Source organism: Malaclemys terrapin, chromosome 4, assembly GCF_027887155.1.
Source record: "Malaclemys terrapin pileata isolate rMalTer1 chromosome 4, rMalTer1.hap1, whole genome shotgun sequence".
NCBI lineage: Eukaryota > Metazoa > Chordata > Testudines > Emydidae > Malaclemys > Malaclemys terrapin.
In genome coordinates this window covers 67,490,149-67,514,197 of record NC_071508.1, presented here as the reverse complement: position 1 = coordinate 67,514,197, position 24,049 = coordinate 67,490,149, and the positions used below count along the sequence as shown (strand labels likewise).

General features: G+C 42.3%; 1 protein-coding gene across 3 annotated transcripts in view; it reads right to left on the bottom strand.

The window, feature by feature from the left end:
• Positions 1 to 23,284, bottom strand: part of FANCF (FA complementation group F) — a 72,647-nt gene extending 49,363 nt beyond the window's left edge. For 2 of the 3 annotated variants that reach the window (XM_054028768.1, XM_054028767.1), the window contains exon 1: positions 22,061 to 23,284. In XM_054028768.1, the coding sequence (XP_053884743.1) occupies positions 22,256 to 23,284 (1,029 nt within the window). In that variant the 3' untranslated portion in view covers positions 22,061 to 22,255. Of the gene's footprint in view, positions 1 to 18,201; positions 20,543 to 20,778 lie in introns of those variants that run through there. The other variant, XM_054028766.1, reaches the window with a different exon arrangement.
• Between the last annotated feature and the right edge of the window lie 765 nt (positions 23,285 to 24,049).

Below are 24,049 nucleotides of genomic sequence, written 5' to 3'. Positions count from 1 at the left end.
AGCAACCTTTAAATACCTTTACAAATTTGGGCCTTAAGCCCAAACTGCAACTCAGACTGCAACTAAGAGGCTATAAAAGCAATAAAAAGGAATTCATGCATTTTCCTAACAAACAAACAAACAAAAAACCCATCCACCCACTTACACTCTGAATGTGGGGGAGGATGAGGTAGAAAGGAAAAGAGATATTGTGCATACTACTCCCAGCTTACACTGCTTTCTTACCCAGCACATCTCAGCAATCCAGTACACTAACTGAGTCAACATCAGAGTCATGACCTTGGAAGTAATAGATGAACTTCCAAAGCTTTGCACTACTGGCGTGGTTTGGGACATAGTGGAGAGAAAAAAACGTAATCCAGATATATCTAATAGAATAATACTGTCTTTCTTTAGCTTTATTAATTAATTATTATTATTATTATTATTAGTTGATTACCTTTGGGAAATTAAAAAAAAAGATAGATTGCAAATTTCATGGACAAAAAAGTTCAAATTCCAGCCAGTTTTTGTGAACCCAAAACTATTTTGGGAAGCTTGCCCCATTCCTAGTTCTTACAATATTTTTTAAATCACTATTTCATTTGGAAACCAACCCACTTAAAGAGCTGACTGTAATATGCAAAGATGCAAATTGTGGAATGATGTATATAAATCTTAATCCTGTGGTTTAGATTCTGAGATATCCTGCTGAAAGTTCAACCTGATTCTGGCTTTTAATTCTGTATATAAAAGAAGCAGAATAAAGAATCTTTTAAATAGCACTGTGGATTGTGCATTTTCCTGCTACAGTGGTAATGTGGAAAGTTGGTGCTATAACATATGCATCCTATATGCAAAAGGGAAGATAAAATTCACTCAGTTATATCCCTCTTTGAAGTGATTGTGACTGTGTGTATTGTATTCAATATTATTGGCAGAATATTGTACTTTTGCAATGTTATAGAAATCCAATGACTCAATTAATTATATCACATAACTCTACTTTGACAAGCAGGAAAAAAAAGTGTTCAAGAGAATTCTCACTTAACATTTGGTTTTCCAACCTGGTCAATGTTATGCCAAGGTAGTGGTCCCAGAGACCGATCAGCACTAGCCAACATGATGCTTACCACTGTTGATGAATATAAAGGGTTGAACTGGGGCCTAAAGCATCCCATCCTGAGTATCTGTACAGGAAAGAAAAGAAGCATAAGACTAAATTTAAGGAATTTCATATTTGTGCTATAATTTCTTCTCAATTATAACACACAAAACCAAAACCTCCTCTGCTATACACCTTGTGTAGTCAACTATGCCTGTGCAAAGTAGCTGTACAATGCTACTCTTCTGGTATGTTACAGGTATTTTGGCATTTCACATTCACTTTGCACGGGTGTAAATGACTACAAGAGGTACATGGCAGTAGGGACTTAGACCTCACATATTTACAGACAAGTTTAGAAGATTAGACTTTGGTGGAAGTTAAACCATTGCAGAGCAAACTTATATGCAACTGTGAGGAGATCTTTTCATATATAGTATGTCCAGTTCACAGAAACATTACAAATCAAAAAGCAATTACTTTCTTGTGCTGAAAAAGCAAGCAGTATATGAGAAACTGAAAGGTTAATGAGAAAGGTGACTTTAGCCACGTTTTTTAAAATAGCTGGCCCATAAACTAAACACAACTGCCTTTAAAAACTCCATATTCCAAAATTTCTACAGTAAATATTCTTCTACTGGAATGTTCAGTTCATGGAACTAGATTATAAATAGGGATATAATATCTTTAATAGGTTGCAGAAACCATACTCTGTTCAAATATCCTGACTTTGCTTGAGGCTATAATGACAACAGTGAAATACTTTAGATACTACTGGGACCAATTTGCCAGTGCAGTGCACAGGGTCCAGCTTTTTCCTGTTGTAATTAGTGAATTGTGTATGCTGGCTATTAGCTCTGGTTACTATAGTAATTCCAGATGCCAACATATGTCTGCTGACTAGTGAGGTGCATATATATTTATATCTCACGTACCTTCTGAAAATTGTTCTTGTTAGTCCCTTGCAATTTATTTCATGTTTCCAACAACAATCTCAAACTGACAGTCAGTGACACATGCTTTTGACATTATTGGAAAAGCAGACAAAGAATGATTTGTGTCATTTTTTCCCCTGTACGTAAGTAATCTATAGAAAGATCCAGAAAACCTGATTTGGATGGGATGGGTGTGGAAGAGTACAGTATGCAATTCTGTCAGTTTATCAAATAAAAGACTTTTGTTCAATTAAAATATTTCTAAGTTATCCTAAAATGAGCAATTGATTTTGCATATTGTAAATTCCATACATATAAATTATGAAGCACATATTTGTGCTGTCATACACACACAAATGGCCTAAGCAATCATTTCTTCTTGCATTGCTGGTAATAACACCTCTGCCATTTCACACAATCATTTGAACCCTATTTTGCTCGCATTGTAGTCAGTGGCAAAAATTTAATTGTTTTCAATGGGAGCACTATTGAGCCCATCCAGACAAAACTTATTTCCTCACTCTTAATGGATATATTCCAATAGTCTTAAACAATGTTCTGTTCACAAATATTACAGCTTTGCTTTTAGCAATTATGAGCCATACGATCTGTGCTACACTCACCAGTTACAGGAGATCACTGTCACAAGGTGAGATAAACAACTAGATGCAGTGTTCTGAAATGGGGAAAGGAAACTACTGGCAGGATGCCCTACCAATATTTGGATCAGACATTCCACTATGAAGATATACCACTTTTGCTGAATATGAAAAAGAGCTCGGCTTGGAAAACAATGAGAGGAGCCAGGAGGAAAATAACTTACATCACACAATACTGTCACACTACAGTGCAACTCAATGTAAAAACCGGATGGTAGGTTAATGCTTCAGTAGTCATCATTATCTTCCAGGCCACGATTTATGTCCCTCTTTGTTTCAATATGAATAAGCGTCAGTAGCCTGTGGAATGTAGAAGGCCACTCTGGATCTGCTAGTGATGGCAGAGGCCTCTTGTTGAAATGAACAGACTAAATGGTGTAGGATCAGTATCCCCATGCCTTGCAGTAGGCATATACATTTGGCTCAGCAGAATGAATGTAGCTTTCAGTTGTGAATGACATAGGCACAGTTTTAAACACATACCCACTGTGCTTGGTACTATGTTAAAGAGTGTAGCATGGCATACCTACCATGAACATTTTTCTGGCATCCTTTTCAGCAAATTTTGGGTGCTATGGAAGAGGTACATATGCCTAATTTTATATATAAACTTCATATAAAAATTAAGGAAATTACTTTTCCCCACTATTCCAGTAGTAAGAAGGTATATTCTAGTACCAAATAGAAATGCTGTTGAAATTAATTTCTGAAATGTAGCACTTTCCTCTTTGTCATTCTCTTATGTATGCTACCTTAAAACTGAACCTATTTCTATGCTTGTTTAAGTGCTATAGATGGGCAGCTGTGTCCTTGGTTTTGGAGACAGCAAATTTGAAACTATAAATTGCAAGTGAATTCATGCTCAGAAACTAATATATGAAATGTCTAGTGACAAATTCCATCTGCTATGAGCCAAATCATCTCATTGGGACAATCCAATAGAAGGTATTTGCTTATGTACCAGTTTAAAAAGGCTGCCAGACATAGGAGCAAATAGTACCATACCCTGCCTTTCTCTCTTCTTCTAAAACCTGCAGAAGATTCTTCTCTCTTAGTATCATCCTTCTCCACTGCATACAAGGATTTTCCCACAAAATAGAATGCTAACATCAAAATTATAGTGTACAGATTCCCCCTCTTAGCATATACAACCACACTGACAAATACATAGAGGTTGTCATCAGGGAGGATGTCATAGGTGGGGAGGGAGATGGTTAAAGCCCTACAAAACCTAGGCCAGTCCTAGCAACAAACTGGCTTCAATAAGAGCTGTTATTTTAATGCATAGTGATTTTGCTTTTCATTTTCCTTGTATCTCTGCTATAATTATGTGTATTTGGAGAACTGAGTTTGAAAAGGGGATAAAATTACACAGAAATCATAAAACATCACAAAGCCCCTCTGAGCTCAACGACGTTCACTTCAGTATTAAGAGTAATGAGGCTGTGGGAGACAGCAGTACAAACATTAATTGTCAACAGCCTAATGATTTAAACCTCCTCCTCCCCCTAAGGGTATTCCATCTTGTCCCAACTGAAAGGACAAGCTTAGCCCATTGTGACATTAAGCAGCTGATGAATGATCTTGTCACGCTGGTGATTCAGGGATTGATCGTGTCCAATTAATTCCTGGGAGAAATCAATTGTTCCTACCTAGATCATTTACACTGATAAGAAACTGTTAATGAATCCACTGCCTATATATAAATAGTACTGTGTCCTAGTAGTTCAAGAAGGTTCACCAGTTAGGAGAACAGAACAAACAAAATTGCCTCGTATTCTGAAGAGCTCTTTGTAAGCTCGAAAGCTTGTCTCTCTCCCCAACAGAAACTGCTCCAATAAAATATATTACCTCACCCACCTTGTCTCTTTTATATTATTTCTGGCATTTAGCAGCCAGAACTAGAATATTGCTCTCTGCATTTCCTGATAGTTATATCATACAACGATTAGTTCTTTAAGATTTCTTCTTGGATTATTGATGTATTCCTAGTGGAAGTTGTAGTGTCTTAGGCCTGGTCTACACTACGACTTTAATTCGGATTTATCAGCTTTAATTCGAATTAACCCTGTAACCGTCCACACAACGACGCCATTTAATTCGATGTAAAGGGCCCTTTAAATCGATTTCTGTACTCCACCCCAACGAGCGGAGTAGCGCCAAAATCGATTTTAGCAATTCGAATTAGGGTTAGTGTGGCCGCAATTCGATGGTATTGGCCTCCGGGAGCTATCCCACAGTGCATCATTGTGACCGCTCTGGACAGCAATCCGAACTCGGATGCACTGGCCAGGTAGACAGGAAAAGCCCCGCGAACATTTGAACTTCATTTCCTGTTTGCCCAGCGTGGAGAGCACAGGTGACCACAGATACCTCATCAGCACAGGTAACCATGCAGGCTGATAATCGAAAAAGAGCACCAGCATGGACCGTGAGGGAGGTACTGGATCTGATCGCTGTATGGGGAGAGGATTCAGTGCTTGCAGAACTTCGTTCTAAAAGACGAAATGCAAAAACTTTTGAAAAAATTTCCAAGGGCATGATGGAGAGAGGCCACAATAGGGACTCTGAGCAGTGCCGCGTGAAGGTCAAGGAGCTCAGACAAGCCTATCAAAAAACAAAGGAGGCAAACGGTCGCTCCGGGTCAGAGCCGCGGACATGCCGCTACTACGCCGAGCTGCATGCAATTCTAGGGGGGGCTGCCACCACTACCCCACCTTTGTTCGTGGATTCTGGGTCGGGGATAGTCTCGACGCCTGAGGATTCTGCCGATGGGGTAGAGGAGGAGGAGGAGGAGGAGGATGAGCTTGCAGAGAGCACACAGCACTCCATTCTCCCCAACAGCCAGGATCTTTTTATCACCCTGACTGAAGTACCCTCCCAAGCCTCCCAAGCCAGTACCCAAGACTCTGACCCCATGGAAGGGACCTCAGGTGAGTTTACCTTTTAAAATATAAAACTTGTTTTAAAAGCAAACGGTTTTTAATGATTACTTTGCCTGACTTTGCATTCGCGGTCAGTTCAGCTACTGGAAAAGTCTGTAGCTACTGGAAAAGTCTGTTAACGTGTCTGGGGATGGAGCGGAAATCCTCCAGGGACATCTCCATGAAGCTCTCCTGGAGGTACTCCGAAAGCCTTGCCAGAAGGTTTCTGGGCAGTGCATCCTTATTCCCTCCTCCATGGTAGGACACTTGACCACGCCATGCTTGCAGCAAGTAATCTGGTATCATTGCCTGACAAAGCCTGGCAGCGTATGGTCCCGGTGTTTGCTGGCATTCAAGCAACATCCGTTCTTTATCTTGTTGTGTAATCCTCAGGAGAGTGATATCACTCCTGGTAACCTGGTTGAAATACGGGAACTTAATTAAGGGGACAGAGGTGGCCGTTCCTACTGGGCTGTTTGCCTGTGGCGGAAAATAAATCCTTCCCTGCAGTTAGCCAAGCGCAGATGGGAAATTGGCCCTGAAGTTTTCCGCGTTTGGCTAGCAGGGATCTTCCCTGTTACCAGCCACGCAGTGGGGGGAGGGTACCGTGATCATCCCAGAGAATTCATGGCGAGGGGGGGGGTCGGCGGCGGGGGGGGGTAGTTTGGTGCCTGCAGGGATCTTCCCTGATACCAGCCATGCGGTGGGGGGAGGGGTACCGTGATCATCCCAGAGAATTCATGGCGGGGGGGGGGGGGGTTAGTTTGTTTTCTGGTGCTGCTGAATATTAACAGAAAAACCGCAGCACTCTACTTGCCTGAAGGGGCCCAGACAAGCCCCCCCACACTGCCCCCCCCCCCCAACTGGCTGAGATTGGCCAGGCTTCTGCAGCACTCTACAGGCTATGCTTGGTATGTGGGAAAGGAGGGTGCAGAAGCTGTAAAACAATGGCTTACCATGGCCGCATGCAAGCCGAATTCTGTTGCCCAGACCTGTGATCTCTAGCAGCAAAGCCACAAGCACTCAGCATTAAGAGGCAAAATGCGACCTTGCACAGAAATCACATGTGCTATGTAATGTGAACAGTGTTGGTCACCGTGAAAGAGTATAAGCATTGTTCTGCAAAATGTAGCTTTTAAAACAATTCTCTCTTTTTTCCCCTCCCTACAGCAGCTGCAAATTCCTCAAGCCTCCCTCCTCCATCCCGAAGGTTATCACAGATAAGGCGTCGTAAGAAGAAGACGCGGGAGGACATGTTTTCTGAAATTATGCAATCCAGCAGGAGTGACAGAGCTCATCTGAATGAGTGGAAGGAAACAGTTTCAAAGTATAGGAAAGAAGTCAGTGAACGTGAGGAGAGGAGGGACCAACGTGAGGAGAGGAGGGACCAACGTGAGGAGAGGAGAGACGATCGAGACGAGAGATGGCGGCAGGAAGACCAGAGGATGAAGGATGCAACGCTGGGGCTGCTCCGGCGTCTGGTGGAGGTTCAGGAACGGCTGCTGGAAAACAGACTGCCGCTTCAGCCCCTGTTCCACCCTCCCCCCTCCCCATGTTCCGTATCCTCCTCACCCAGACGTGTAAGAACGCGGGGGGGGAGGCTCCGTACACCTTCCCATTCCACCCCAGTAGACAGCCCAAGCAAAAGGCTGTCATTTTTTTAACCTTTTCTTTGTGGCTTTTTCCTTCCCAGCAATCCTCCTCCCAAATACCACCCGGGTTCCCTCCCTCTTTTTCTAATCTATTAATAAAGAATAAATGATTTTTAAATGATAGTGACTTTATTTGGTTTGAAAGAAAGCTGGGGGAAGGGGCAGGGTGGGTTCCTTACAGAAAATCAGTCAGTAAAGGGGGAGGGTTTTCATGAAGGAGAAACAAACAGATATTTCACACGGTAGCCTGGCCAGCCATGAAACTGGTTTTCAAAGCTTCTCTGATGCACAGCGCTTCATGGTGTGATCTTCTAATCGCCCTGGTGTCTGGCTGCGCGTAATCAGCAGCCAGGCGATTTGCCTCAGCCTCCCACCCCGCCATAAAGGTCTCCCCCTTACTTTCACAGAGATTGTGGAGCACACAGCAAGCAGAAATAACAATGGGGAGATTTCTTTGGCTGAGGTCAGAGCGAGTCAATAATGAACGCCAGCGACCTTTTAAACGGCCAAATGCACATTCTACCACCATTCTGCACTTGCTTAGCCTGTAGTTAAACAGCTCCTGACTCCTGTCCAGGCTGCCTGTGTATGGCTTCATAAGCCATGGCATTAAGGGGTAGGCTGGGTCCCCAAGAATAACTATGGGCATTTCAACATCCCCAACGGTTATTTTCTGGTCTGGAAAGTAAGTCCCTTGCTGCAGCCCTTTAAACAGAGTAGTGTTCCTGAAGACACGAGCGTCATGAACCCTTCCCGCCCAGCCCGCGTTGATGTTGGTGAAACGTCCCTTGTGATCCACAAGTGCTTGCAGCACCATTGAAAAGTACCCCTTGCGGTTTATGTACTCGGTGGCTTGGTGCTCCGGTGCCAAGATAGGGATATGGGTTCCGTCTATTGCCCCACCACAGTTAGGGAATCCCATTGCAGCAAAACCATCCACTATAGCCTGCACATTTCCCAGAGTCACTAACTTTCGTAGCAGCACCTGAGTGATTGCTTTGGCTACTTGCATCACAGCAGCCCCCACCGTAGATTTGCCCACTCCAAATTGATTCCCGACTGACCGGTAGCTGTCTGGCGTTGCAAGCTTCCACAGGGCTATCGCCACGCGCTTCTCAACTGTGAGGGCTGCTCTCATCTTGGTATTCTGGCGTTTCAGGGCAGGAGACAGCAAGTCACAAAGTTCCATGAAAGTGCCCTTACGCATGCGAAAGTTCCGCAGCCACTGGGAATCGTCCCAGACCTGCAACACTATGCGGTCCCACCAGTCTGTGCTTGTTTCCCTTGCCCAGAATCGGCGTTCCATGGATAGAATCTGCCCCATTAACAACATGATCTCCAAAGCACCGGGGCCTGTGGTTTCACTGAATTCTGTGTCCGTGTCCGTGTCCATGTCCTCATCATGCTTGTCGCTGCGCTGCCGCCGCCGCTGCCTCCTCGCCTCGTTTTTCTGGTCCTGGCTGAGCATAAACTCCACGAGAACGCGCGAGGTGTTTGCAATATTCATGAGTGCTGTCTTGACCTCAGCGGGCTCCATGCTTGCCGTGGTATGGAGTCTGCAGTGTTCACCCACCCAGGAAAAAAGGCGCGAAAATGGTTGTCTGCCGTCCGTTGCTTTCATGCAGGGAGGGAGGGAGGGAGGAAGGAGGTGAGGCTGTACCCAGAACCACCTGCGACGATGTTTTTGGTCCCATCAGGCACTGGGATCTTAACCCACAATCCCAATGGGCGTGGGAGACTGCGGGAACTATGGGATAGCTATGGAATTGCTACCCACAGTGCAACAGTGCAGAAATCGACGCTAGCCCCGGTACTTGGACGCACACCACCGAATTACTGTGCTAGTGTGGCCGCACTCATTTCGACTTTATACAACCTGTTTCTCAAATCCGAATTATCTAAATTCGGATTAATCCCGTAGTGTAGACATACCCTTACTGTTCCTGTTGAACACTGCAGAAGTCATAATGCCATTTGTTTTAATTGCTACCTTTATAATTAAAGAGCAATGTTATGACTTTTGTTCAGAAATGCTAGATGACATAATAAGATCTCCTCTTCAGATTGTTATAAAATATAATAACGTGAGAGGAATGAAGATGTGAATGTGTAGGTTAGGAAGGCTTGTGTTATTTGATTTTGGGAAACAATCCGAAAGGAAGCATGCAAACTGAAACTCTTTGGATTGGGATTTAAAACTCATCATGATTTCCACAAACAATGCTTTATCAAATGCTGAAATTAGCCTCTTTGCAAGTTACAGAATATGAATGTTACATTACTAAGCAGTCATTTTGGAGTTTCACTAAAGTGGGAAAGGCAATAGGAGGGCACAGCTGAGAACTAAATTCAGAATCTGACTGTTATATTCTCTATGTAATGTATATCAGAAACATTTCTGCTAAAATGTTCTAGGTTAGGGATTATAATAAATTGATTACATAATACTACAGGAATTTATCATGCAACAGAAGAGTAATTTAAGAGCTGAATACTTAATATTAATAAAACAGGACTGCAGATAGAGACCGTTTGGGTAACAATTTCTGTTATTACTTGGAAGAATCCTCTGCCAAATTCAGGGTCTGATAAAACCAGCATGAAAAGGGGTAGAGTCTCTGTGAGGTTTCCTCATGGAGATTTATCATTGATTGGTCTAGCAGAGGAGTGTAGTTTGCTCCTCTCTCTGAAGTACCAGGCTCTGGAGATGGCTTTGCTGATACTTTGAGAGCAGGATTATCTGAACAGAGACTCTTGACCTCCACAGCGGCTGTCTCTCCCATCCACCCATCCTTCCACAGTGCATTTCAACTGGCCAGCAAGGGAACTTCCTTTATGCGGGGAGGGGAGGATCCCAACCACAACATGATAGGAGTAGAAAGATAGTACACTCTGGAGCTATGCTATCTTTTCTGCTCCTCAGCTCCATTGAGTACAGGGGGTAAAATGTGCATCTCACTGCTCCATGCCCTCCTCCCTCTCCATTCTCACACATGGATCCAGACACAGAGTGCCCACCACAGGGTCATAGAAGGGTGACACACAGCTGTGAGAGTGGTTAGGTCCCCATTCCATGTGTAGGTAGTGCAAGCTGCCCATAGAAGATAGAGTTAACGCATGGGTGTGAGGGGGGCACAAGGGCTACAGTTATTAATAGAGACAAGAAAAGATACACTGCAACCAGACATAAACTATCTACCATGTATCCTGCATACCAATTTCCAGTGCCCCCAGAAGCCAGAAAGAGCAATTGCAAGGAAAGCTCTGCTCAGCCCCTGCATTCCTAGAATAAAGCATGCTCAATCACTGTGTAGAACTGGCACATTAGTAGTATGGTGGGTACATAAGAGCTATGAAAGGATGGAGCATGCCCATTGCAAACGGAATCTTTGGAGAATGTAATTGCCAAACTCTAACAAGTCTCTACCAAACATATGCAAACTCAGATTTTTTCAAAGGCATATTAATTGGCCAGATTCTGCTAAATTTTCCCAGAGACAGCAAAAGGCCACACCGACATCAGGGCAACACCCCGGCCAAATTTAAAATTGTTGCTTCAAAGCATGGGGTGCTAGAGCTTGTCACTGAAAGGGGGGTTGTAAGATTTGTATTGATTGATATAATTGTGTACTCATATAGTACAGGTTTGACTGTCATTGAAGAAATTTATAAATTAAATATTTGCGCACAAAAAAATATTTAAAAATATTCATTAAACTTTCCTGAAAGCTTTACTTATGTAAAGGTTCTAAGGCTTAACTTGCATCCTTTAGAGAACCAGGTTCACATATCCGTTCACAATTGGGAACTCTCTGCTTATTCATTTCTATAGATAAATGTTGTGCTTCATCTAATGTTAATTCAGTCTCTGAACTTGTAAAATGTATTGTTATTGTAAATTAAATTGTGTGCTTGTTCTGTTATCTGTGTTTTCTCATAAAACTTTGATTGTTAGGATCATTATGAAACCACAGCAACTTCACCTCAGAAATAATGAAAATATTTGTAATTTAACATCCAATCACATCCTGTTCTCTCATTGGTGGAAAATTAATTGGTAATAGGCAATAAAAAGAGTTTTTTCCCCCTTATCAGCAAGTTTTTTAAAATCATAGCTATAGACTTTTGTGGGTTTATTGGTACAGTTTATTAGCAAAGATAGTACATTATTTCCTAAATTGTTAAGCAGAGAAAACAAAAGAACTTAATTGGTATATGTTTTCCCAGGTAAACAGGCATATAAATGAGATAAATTATGTAGTTCATTTACAGCTCATAATCTTGATTTCCTGGGGGTAAAAATGCATTTAAAAAGAAACATTGTAAAAAGTGATGAAAGATTAACAGTCTGTTACCTCTATCGTATTTCCTATATCAGCTGAAATTGCCTAGATCAAGGATTCTCTATCATGAGGCCCTGAGCAGGGATGCAAACAGGTTTCATCACACCTTTTTCTCCCTTGTCTGCACTTTCATTGAAAAAAATCATATTTCTAGCCCTTATGACTGCAAACATTACACCTGATATACATTTTTCAGGTGAACCAATGCAATGATGCCTGCTTTGAACTGCCCCATTCATTTCAATCAAGGTCATGCGGAAGCTACCATTTTGCAGCCATGAAATTTTACATTTTTCCAGTATGCTATGGCATGGAGCATTTTTTGAATAGAATTTGCCATTTTGCTGCAGCCAGGCGTCTGACATTGTGTATGCTATCTCCCTGCCCTCCTGGGACTTGTCTATAGCTCCTCTTGCTCTACAGTTTTCCTCACAAGGAGCAATTAGATTACAGTGCACGCTACCTCCACTGTTGCATGGAGAAAAGCAACAGGATGGTAGTACCCACTGTTCTTTTCTTACAATTTTTATTTCTTGAATGAATCCTTAGTTTTCTCTCTGGCAGTCTCAAACTAAAGCATGCACTAGAATGCTTGCCAGCTACTGCAGTACTGCAAAGATGTTGTTGCAGTATCTGGCAAAATATTATAGGCATGCAGACAGCCATTAGAGGCAATGAGCACTAAACCATTTGGAAAGCAAGTAACCATCTTTATGAAAGAAATTCTTTGAATTCTTCAGATTGTTTTATTATCTGGCAATACTGTAAACATGAAAACACTCCACACATCAGATTTAGTATATTTGTGTAGCTCCATGAATAGCAAAAGCTGCCAAGCCTCATGGTTGGAGAAATATTGATTGCACCACGTGCCTTAGATATTGTTAGACCTACGTGTGATGTTATTGACCTGAACTGTGACCATATAGATCATTGTTGCAACCAGGGTCCTGTGGTTGCAACAGGTCTTGTTCAGAAGAAGTCAAGTGGGGTATTAATGGAAAGGGTGTAGTTTGCTGGTTATGATAATGATGTGTGTATCATTTTTGTATTTGAAGTTATGAATATTGGATATGTACTTGTATCTCAATGTGCTTGATTCGGAGTAGCCTCGGTGAAGCATTAGGTCAGCTTCTTGAGAACGGGCATTTACTGAGATTAGTCTATCATGAAACACTTAATTGACAATGGACTTTGGGAGATACCAATCCACATCTGAGCTTTCCTGGGAATGTTCAAACTAACATGTAAACAATGGCATTGGCCAGCAAAAAGCTGAATCATTCATGGACATGTGATTTGACCAGGTGGCTACAAACTCCATCTTGGTGCTGTGATTTTGCACAGGAGAACAAAGGGGTTTCCGCCCACAGGAGAAAGAATATAAAAGGCCCTGAAAACCCCTCCATTTTGTCTTCAGCTGGCTTAAGAGATGGCTTCTCCACCCCAAAGAGATGCCTGAAAGAAACTGGAACAAAGGACAGTAACTACAGGGGTGTGAGTGACTGCTGGACCCAACCGAGGAAGGAGTCCAGTCTGTGAAAGAAGCTTCTTGGAATATCTCTGGTGATGAGATTTCAGATGTATTGAGTTTCTTACTGTATTAGGCTTAGTCTTGTGTGTTTTTGTTTTATTTTGCTTGGTAACGTACTTTGTTCTGTCTATTACTACTTGGAACCACTTCAATCCTACCTTTTATATTTAATAAAATCATGTTTGCTTATTATTGAACCCACAGTTAGTGACTAATACCTAGGGGAGCAAACAGCTGTACATATCTCTCTATCAGTGTTATAGAGGGTGGACAATTTATAAGTTTACCCTGTATAAGCTTTATACAGAGTAAAACAGATTTATTTGGGGTTTGGATCCCATTGGGAACTGGGTATCTGGGTGCTGGAGACAGGAATACCTGCTAAGTGGTTTTCAGTTAAAGCCTGCAGCTTTGGGGGACGTGGCTCAGAGCAGGATCTGTGTTTGCAGCAGGCTAGCACTTCTGGCTCAACAAGGCAGGGTTTTGAAGTCGCAAGCTGGCAGGGAAAACGTGCTGAGCCTATCAGGTGACAGTCCCAAGAGGGTCTCTGACCCAACCTATACATTACCAAGCAAAATAAAACAAAAACATGCAAGACTAAGTCTAATACATTAAGAAACTGATTACAGATGAAATCTCTGAAAACAGATGTTCCAATAAGTTTCTTTGAGACACAAGTCCATAGCCAATCTTCATAACTTCAAATACGAAAGTGATACACACATACAGACAGCATCATCATAACCAGCAAATTACAACCTTTCCATAGACACCCCACTTGACCGCCTCTGTACAAAACCTGGTGCAACCACAGGATCCTGCTTGCAACCATGATCTATACGATCACAGTTCATGTCAATAACGTCACACTATGATAGGATCTTCCGCTACCAGAGTCAAAGCAACTCTCTTTCTCCATTGATAGGTAGTTGGAGAATTCATGACCTGGGTGCAAATATTTGGAAAGAGCGGTTTAGAAAAGTTCAGAAAAGCCAATATTTCTTTAGTACAGCTGAATGAAGCTACAGATTATCTTCTGCACAACTTTTACCATTTGATCAGTACGGATCCTTCCCACTCCTATATGTTTTGAATTCTGTTTTGCAGTTCACTAAGAGCATGTGCAACAAGGGAACAAAATTCTTTGTAGTATCTTAGTATTCCAACTATCAGATCTTGTAGGTCGGTTGGATTGACATTACTGTATTGGTATTTGCGCTGAGGGTGCCTAATCTGAGAAAGGGAAAAACAGCGACTTTATGACAAGAATCAAGAGTCAACTGCATCCCAAACCATTTGGACAGATTGTTTAATTCACCAGGAAGTTCTAGTGGCAAAGAAGATTGCAGTTGACCTGAAAATGGTACTTATTGAGGCCGTAAAAGTTGTGAATTTTAATAAAGGTAAGTCCACCAAAGCATGCATCTTCACTATTTTATATGAAGAAAAAGGCACTCAACATTGACAGTTTCTCTTCCACTTGCACATGGTAATATTTTGAATCACTTGTTTGAACCAGAGAAATCCTTGTGTTCTCTGAACTCAATGAGGATTAGCTATTGCTTCATAGGTCACCAACAAGCATTAGCTTACTCAGAATGCTTCTCTGTAGAGGCAGGATCTATTCTCAAGCTGGAAGTCATGAACAGATGTCAGTGCATTGTGACCATCCTAACCGTACTCTCCCATATTGCTAAATGGAAGGTAGGTCTGACTAAAGACATCAGTGGCCACAAGTTAGTCTTGTTCTAGAAAAAGGAATCTGGTTATAGTTGATGACCCCAGCCTGGCTCCAATATACTTCAGTTACGCATAGGAGTGTTACTGCTAGTGGTCTGAATTGAGGCCTACTCAGGTGGAGGCCTGGAAACTATGTAGCCTTCCCTGCATAACTACATGCCAGCCAGATCCTAGAAACAATACACAAGTGTAACAGGACAGAGGATGTGTCTGAAGTGATTAGATTAAAAAGAAAACTTGCTCTAACACTTCTGAGTTATTGATAGGATAGTATAGATTTAGAAAGACACCACTGCATTAGTTTACAGTTTGCTTATGCTTGGAATCTTTTTATACTATCATAGGGCTAGAAAAAAAATTAAGTGAAAGCTTCAATTCTGGAGCATAATTTTGTGGCAAGGAATGGACTTAATAGTAAATTCCATAGCTGCAAAATACAGCAAGGCCTGGATACAGTTTAAACTCATGCTCTCTATACTTTTTAGCCTTTAAGGACTACTTACTTCTTTCTGCATCACAGGAGTTATCATAGTGGCTCAAACATGAGGTCCATCTAGGTCAGTATTCTGTTCTGACAGTGAACAGCATCACATTTTTCAGAAGGGGCAAGAACCCTGCAATAGACAAATGGGGGATAATCCTAATCCCTATTAACTAGAGATTGTTTTAAACAAGGAAAAATAAAGGTTTACTATCCCTCTCAACATCAGCTAACTTTAGCTACAATTCTGAATATTCTTTTCATCCATGTAAGTGAAAATCTTTTTAAATCTAGCTAATTCTTGTCATCGATGACATCCTGTGGCAATGAGTCCCTCAGACAAATTATGCCCTGTGTGAAGTTATTTCCATGTAACTGTTTTGAATTTGACACCTTTTAATTTGTTTAGCATCCCATATTGTCTTGTCAGACTGGGAGAACAAAAGCTCCCTGCTTGCCTTCCCTTATATTAATTTTTGTTTCCACCAGTAAACAATCCCCATTTCCTGGTATGAAAGTTATTTTTCATGCTCATCATTTGTGCTGACTTTCTCTAGATCCTCTCTAGTTTTGTAATATCCTGTTTGAAATGGAGTGACCACTACCACACACACTATTTCACAAGAGGCTGCAGTCCTGATTTATGTAGTGGTATATTTTCTGTATTCTCTATCCCATTCCTTATGCATCTTAACATCTTGCTTGCGTTTTTGACAACAGCTGCACATTAAGCAGAGATCTTCACTGATCCATCTATTCCCTTTCCTGAGTTGATAGTTAATTTAGAAACATGTAAAATGGAACAAAGAGCAACACATCAAGAACAAGGCAAATGCACCTTGATTCCACACTTGACACTACAGAAACTCCTTTGTGGATGTTCCAAACAAACAGCTGCTGCAGGAGGACAGCATCTTTGTCCATTTCTCACATCTTTATTTGCCTCTCCGACCCAAAAAAAAAGGGGGGGGGGGCAGGGATTCCAAGGGCAAATTAATGATTACTGATGTCAGTGCTAAAGACCTGATCCAATCCCCAGTCAATAACAACAGAACTCCCTATTGACTTCAGTAAAGGACTAAATGTTTTATTCTATGACCCACCGAATAGTCATCAGCCCCCAATGAGGGTACAGTGGAGTGTCAGCAATCCAAAAAGTACAAGTAAAGAGGGATAAATTTGATCTGTTCACAGGTAGGCCAGACTACAGACATTTCAGGATACAGAATAGTTGTCTAAAATTGTGAGAGTGGGAGCACCTCCTTTTCATCCCTCTGAGAAGGAAACAATCAGGCAGAATCTGGAAGTCCAAACAACAAAGTTTCCACTATTCATCAGGGTGACTAACTTAGGTTACCCCAGTATTGTTTTTCCCCCCTTTTAATTTTCAGTATTTGTTTAATTCCTACAATAATATAAGCACCCTCTAGTGGCCAAGGTGTGCAGAAATCAAAATTAGTTTAGCCTAGTCAGTGGCAAAACTACTCCACTTTCAAAGATGGAGTTTGTTTTCCCCTCCAGCCAACCCCCCAGCCCCAAAGTGCTCCCAACAGCTAGTTCAGCAGTATCCCCATTTTACAGATGGAGAAAACCAAGTGAGGAATTAACTAACCAAGGTCAAACAGCAATTATAACTCAGGAGTTGCCTATTCTGACCACACCTATGTCACAGACTTGGAAGGCAATAGGAGCTATAATTTTTAGTCAAATTATAACTTCAGTCGATAGGTAGCAGAAATAAGAATAAGTGTCCAGAACATGGACATTCTTTATTATCCAAATATATTGTGCATTTAACATGATAAACAGCTTTTTAAAAGCAACAAAGTGTAATATACACTGTATTAACCATTACAACGTGGCCCATTTTCCCACACTGCTATGCACGTGATTCTCAAGATGTTTATATGACCTTCAGCATCAAGAAAATGCTACTTTCATCAAGTTTATATGCTACATGTTAATTTTCTAAAGTTTTTGTGACTACACAGAGGCAGTTTGTTCAAATGTTAACACATTGTATATGTCTATCAAAAGAATGGCACTTCATGCAACATAAAACTGACAGTGCTAAAAGCATCAGTGTACATTTTCCATCTCTTTGTTGTACTGCTGTGCATTTTCCATCAGGGCAGTTCATACGACTTCTTACTCCTTGTGAATGGCAAAACAAAAACCCCCACACAAAAGGCTGATCAGACCCAGTTCAGCTGAATATAAACTAGATCAAAAGGAAAGTTCAGTCAAACATGATAAAAAGAAGAGTTAGGACAATATTAGCTACTTAAAAAGTAAATTTCAAACGGATACTGACCTTGTATACACAATTTTAGTTAAAATTCCCATTGTTGCGGTCATTGGTGGATTTTCACCGGTGATGACCCTTATGTAAGGTGCCAATGGCCTCTTATTTCTTTCAGCTAGATGAATCTTAGGTGTTTGTGTTTACCATTGTTAAAACTAACATTTTAAACGTGTTTTAAGATGACAGATTCTTTAATATGTAATTGGAAGTTATGACTCCTCTTGGGGTTGGAAGGCAAAGGAAAAATATAATCTCACAGGTAGTGCACTCAGTGCCATATAACATAGGAAAATAATTTTTGGAGTATACAACTGCCATTGTTTAAAAACAGAACAACATTACATCATGTACAGCAACATCTAGATCAGTGATAATCAGACCTCAATGGTTCAGAAGCCAAATAAGCAATCAACATTACCCAAAAGAAGCACAGTAGTGTGAATTCATGGTTGAATTTACTATACATTTCTCACAACAAAGTGACTGACCAAGTATTATTTTATCAACTACAATTAATAACATTGTTAACCAATCAGGATGCTTTACTATTAAATCATACAGTTTTAATATGATAGAATCACAGAACTGGAAGGGACCTCGAGAGGTCATCTAGTCCAGTTCCCTGAACTCAAGGCAGGATTAAGTATTATCTAGTACATCCCTGACAGGTGTTTAAGAACAGGTTGGACAAAGATCTCCAAATGATGGAGATTCCACCACCTCCCTAGGCAATTTATTCCAGTGCTTAACCACTCTGACAGTTAGGAAGTTTTTCCTAATGTCTAACCTAAACCACCCTTGCTGCAATTTAAGTCCATTGCTTCTTGTCTTATCTTCAGAGGTTAAGAACAATTTTTTTCCCTCCTCCTCCTAACAAGCTTTTATGTACTTGGAAAACAGAGGACATAACAGTCTTCTCTTCTCCAGAAGAAACAAACCAATTTTGTCAATCTTCCCTCATAGGTCATGTTTTCTAGACCCTTTAATCATTTTTGTTGCTCTTCTATGGACTTTCTCCAATTTGTCCACATCTTTTCTGAAACGTGGCACCCAGAACTGTACACAATACTCCAGTTGAGGCCCAATCAGCGTGGAGTAGAGAGGAAGAATTACTTCCTGTGTCTTGCTCACAATACTCCTGCTAATACATCCGAGAATGATATTTGCTTTTTTTGCAACAGCGTTAAACTGTTAACTCATATTTAGCTTGTAATCCTCTCTGACCCTCAGGTCCCTTTTCACAATACTCCTTCCTAGACAGTCATTTCCCATTTTGAAGGTGTGCAATTGATTGTTCCTTCTTAAGTGGAGTACTTTGCATTTGTCCTTATTGAATTTCATCCTATTTACTTCAGAACATTTCTCGAATTTGTCCAGATCATTTTGAATTTTAATGCTATCCTCCAAAGCATTTGCAACCCCTCCTAGCTTGGTATCATCCGCAAACTTTATAAGTGTACTCTCTATGCTAGTATCTAAATCATTTATGAAGATATTGAACAGAACCAGACCCAATGCTGCAAAGAGCTGCAGGAGACACATTAAAGAGCCACTTGCGACTCATGAGCCTCAGTCCGAGTATCACTGATCTAGATGTTGCACATGCTGCACTACTGGTAGCAACAAATTATTCCCATCCAGGGTATGGTTTGAAATTCCAGGATAATTCAGTAAGACTCTGGAAAAGGTCGTAGATTCAGTATATTTACCAAGAGAGAGAGATAAAGTACAAAGTGAAAATTGGATGCCATGGTATTCTTTCCCTGTATAACAGCAAGAAGCGGGTGCCAACAAGGTATGAAAATACAGGATAAAACTTGATTCAACAGGTTGAGAAAGCAGAAGTAGGAGCCTGTTATACATATATACTACTTCACTAGTATTCCATGAGTTTAAGGGGAGTGGAACTATAAGATATAAATTATGTTAGCTCTGCTAGATTTTAAGTTAAAACATGAATAGAAAGTATTTGCTAATTATAATTCCCCTTGCAAACAGTTTTGGTTTTTATCATACTGTCTGATAAGTAGGATTGTTAAATTATCAAATATGAGGTTAAGAAATAAGATTTCCACAGCAACAGAATATTTGCAACATTTTGTGGCACAGCAAAGGAATGCTAGGGTTCCTGTAATTTACCAAAAGTCTCAATGGTAATTTATTTGACTCATTTATTGTGGATTTATTTGTGCTTTGAAATTTGTGTGTATTCTGCAAAATGTCAGTAAGGTAACAATAGGAACAGGCTTAGATGTTCAGCTTTGATTAAAAACAAAAAAACAAAAAAAAAACCACACCCCTGTAAGAACCTCATTAAGTGGGTGATATGCAGGGGCCTGAATGTTCTGGCAGCAGAAATTCCTTGCTTTAATGGGCCACATTGGGTTGAAGATGAATTCAGTACTACCAGATAACTCAAGTTTCACTGAGAAGGAGCTTCTGCTCTCTCTCTCTCATCTACTATCACTACAATAAGGAAAGGTCTTTTAATTAAGGGGTTTATAGTATAGTTTCCTATTTTCATAGGTTTATAATTTGCCCATACAAATTTGCTCTCAGATTAGACTAGACTTGCCAGAATTCTTAAAATTGTTCTACATCAGCATATTCCATTTACATAGTGCTTTTAAACAGACAATCTAAAGCATTTTTCAGATACCTTAATGAAGGTGTCATTTTACTGATACACTCTTAACAGTGGCTCACAATAAGCCAGATTAGGATTCCCCCCTTTATGGTCCACTGATGAGCAGTCACTCACACTAGTAGTAACATTACCTGGGTAGTCTCATCAATTAACTGCTCACTCACAGATGTAGAGAGGTCATGATTTGGCCCTGTATCATCGCCATACAGCATTTCAATTGCTTTGCAAAACAGATTTACTGTTTATTTTTATAAAAAGAAGAACAGGAGTACTTGTGGCACCTTAGAGACTAACAAATTTATTAGAGCATAAGCTTTCGTGGACTACAGCCCACTTCTTCGGATGCATATAGAAGAAGTGGGCTGTAGTCCACGAAAGCTTATGCTCTAATAAATTTGTTAGTCTCTAAGGTGCCACAAGTACTCCTGTTCTTCTTTTTGCGGATACAGACTAACACGGCTGTTACTCTGAAACTTGTTTATTTTTATGTGCAGTTAGATAGCATCATAGCTCAAAAGTATATTGAGGCTGTAGGTCAAATACCTTCCATGTTCATACCTGTAACATTCCACTTCTTGCTTTGTGTAACAAAGTGTTTTATTTAAAAAACTGAGCAGTTAACCTAGACTTTTCACAGTAAACTGCAGGAGCCAGTTGCTTTTGTGTTAGGATAATGCCCATTTTATAGTTCATGGTCAGTTTCCACATCTAGCCTTCATTTAGCAAATCCTGACCAGTAATTATTTTCCCACATAGAGATTGTGATCAAAGTCACAGTTTAATTAAGACAAGCAGGTCCTTCAGTAATCATCTAGGAGTGAAAGAAGAAGTCTGTTGCCCAACCCATTGAAAGAAGGTATTTCTACTTTCCCATTCTGGTTCCAGTTTGGTGAAAGAAACTTTCACCAAAAAGCTAAGCTACTGAGTATCCATTCATAGTTATAAACAAATAGGATAGGAAAATGAAGTTTCCACTGCAATATAGTAACAAACATGCCACATGGTAATTGATAAAAGATCAAATCAGCAAGGCTTTATGTACGCCTTCTAGACTCTTTCCCACTGGGCATGAAATCTCCTTTGACCTCTGCACTCCTACCCACATTGTGCCTAGGATATTTCGAAGCATGAAGAAAAAAAAAAAAAAAGGCAAAAATAAACCACTACTGGAAGACAAGGTGATAGCGAAGAATACATTTAACTTGGAATTATGAGCATCCTAAAAAGGTGAGACAAAAAAGTCCCTTTCCCCTTTTTGTACTCTGCCAGTATGCAACTGCTAGAAACAGACAAATGTCAACACACTGTACCCATGGCAATACACAGTTCAACTTCTAACTTTTCAACACACAGAAAGTTAAGCTAGTTTCTCTATATTTTAAGGTATTTGCACACTTTACTTTTGTAGCAATAGTGCCAATAGTGGATGGAAGCATTTCCTGTTAGTGATCAGCAGAATTAAGGGTATCCTTAAACCAAATAGCCCAACCATAAGTATTGGAGAATATCAGAGCTGGCAAAGACATAAGAGGTGGTGGGAAGAAAACAAATTGGAAGAGGAAAGAAGAAGGATTCCTAGTCAACTTGTTCTCAGTGTAAGAGAAATTAAACTGGGAACTACTTGACTAGATGTAAGGATTCTGAGCTCATTTAACAGAGTTTACATGGGTAACTCCTGTGGGGGGAGTCAGTCCAGGTTTATACCAGCATGTGCAAGAGCAGAACCCAATCCCTTAGGCGCTCTTTGCTAACTTACTTAAGTTTTATGGCATGCAATCTGATCACAAAGTTGCCTTTTCACTCCAAACAAGATATAATCCAGTTGGCTTTGATGTTAGTTATGGAGAAAAGAAAGTTACTCCAGTTTCTTGGATTTCAGGCCATTTAATTTCATATGAAACCTATTTAATGTTCTAGTCCTTTCCTCCTCCGGGCTAACGCTGGAGTATCTTTAGAGAGGTGCCTCCATCTCCAGCAACAGGTCAGTCCAGACACTCAGGCCGCAGACTTCGAAGTCTCCATCCTGGATCTTCAGGTTTTTCAGAGAAGCCAGGGCAGCCTCTCGGAGCGGGTCAGGTCCCCTCATGAAGCAGCCGAAGCGCTCCCGCAGCTCTTCCCAGGAGAACTCGTCCTCACTAGGGCAGCGGCTGCTGGCCCACTGGCCGCGCAGGGGATCGTAGCGCAAGCGGCTGCCCCAGCTGGTAAGGAGATGCAAGTAAGGGGTGCCCAGCTGGGGGTATCGGGCAGAAAGGGCAACGAGGAGGGAGCCCGGGAGGAGGCGGCAGAAAGCGGAGAGCCGGTCTGGGTCCCCGAGTAGCCAGGAGAGCACCGCCGCAGCCGGCCTGGGCCCCTCCCTGTGCTCTGCCCAGCTGGCCCCCTCTCTGCCAGCGTTGTCCCCGGCCTGCTCCAGCAGCAGCGCCGCCAGCACCCTGTAGACCCTAGGCCCGGGCAGATGCTCCAGGACACTCGCCGGGCCCTGCTCCTCCTCGTCTTCCTGCAGCCGGGACAGCAGTAGCTGGGCCTCGGTTCGCAGCGACGGCTCCAGCTCCTCAGGGCGCGCCGGGGCTGGGCTGGGCGACGGCAGCAGCTGGACGGCGGCCCTGCGCCGGGCCAGGAGGCCGAGGCTGCAGGGCCCCGGGGTAGCCTGGCCGCTGGGCGGCAGCAGCAAGCTCCGCAGGAGGCGGTGGCAGGCGGCGGGCGGCAGCGCCCGGTTGCCCAGCAGCGCTAGGCCCAGCAGCTCCGGGCAGCGCCCCAGGTGTCCGAAGCCTAGCGGCGGCCCCGGCTGCCCTCGGCGGAGTCGCTGCCCCAGGGCGGCCCGGAGCCGGGGCTGGGCGCGGAAGCGGCCGTGCAGGTGCTGGAAGTAGCGGCCCCACTGCAGGGCTCTATCCAGGGTTGGCGGGTCCCAGTCCCGGACCTGCCCCGAGCGGGACACGGCCAGGAGCCCGGGCAGCTGCTCCACCTGCCACAACAGCGTCTCCATGGCGACGGCTCGCCTGGGCCCCCCGCGCTTCCCGCCGCAAGTTTGAGCAGCAGCTCTGCCTTCCTCCCGCGAGGTAGCCCAATCGGAACCCGCTTGAGGTGGGCTCTGCAATCCCATTGGCTGATGGTGATGTCAGTCCCCTATCAATTGACTTCCGCTTCCCGTAGATCACTGGGGGAAGGACTCGGGAGTTAGGTTGGGTCAAAGCTAGGTAGAGCGGCAAGAGTGGTGCAGGGCGGGGTGACGGTTTCGGCCTATCGAGTCTGGGTGCAGCGCTGCTAGGAGCACGCCTCTCGCTAGCCAGCCCGCAGTCACACTCCCGCGTGCAGTATAGATACACATGCCCTTCTCAGGCATCTTCCAACAGCCCCTGCTATTGAGTGAGCTGTTCTGGAGTTAGAGGCACAGCTCCCTTTAAGCAGAGTGCAACTGCTGTGAATGCAACACTAAACTAAAATATGAACACGACACCGCTGAAGTATAAGGGTGCACTGGTGTACAATATAAAATAATCCCCACAATTACAGCAGGGTTCTAACACTAACTTTTAGTATATACATTTTATTCCCCACAGTCACCAGCGTTTGAACCCACAGTCTTCACATCCACAACTACACAGTGGTTCCAGCTCTAGTGGTTAGCCCTGCAGCATTTGTTCGGTTTGGTTTTTTTAAGTCCCTATTTGCTATAATCCTGTGATTAAGTGCGGCTCAGCTTTCATTTTTAAAAGTTTCTAGCTCTTACAGTTGTGGAGAAAAATGTTGA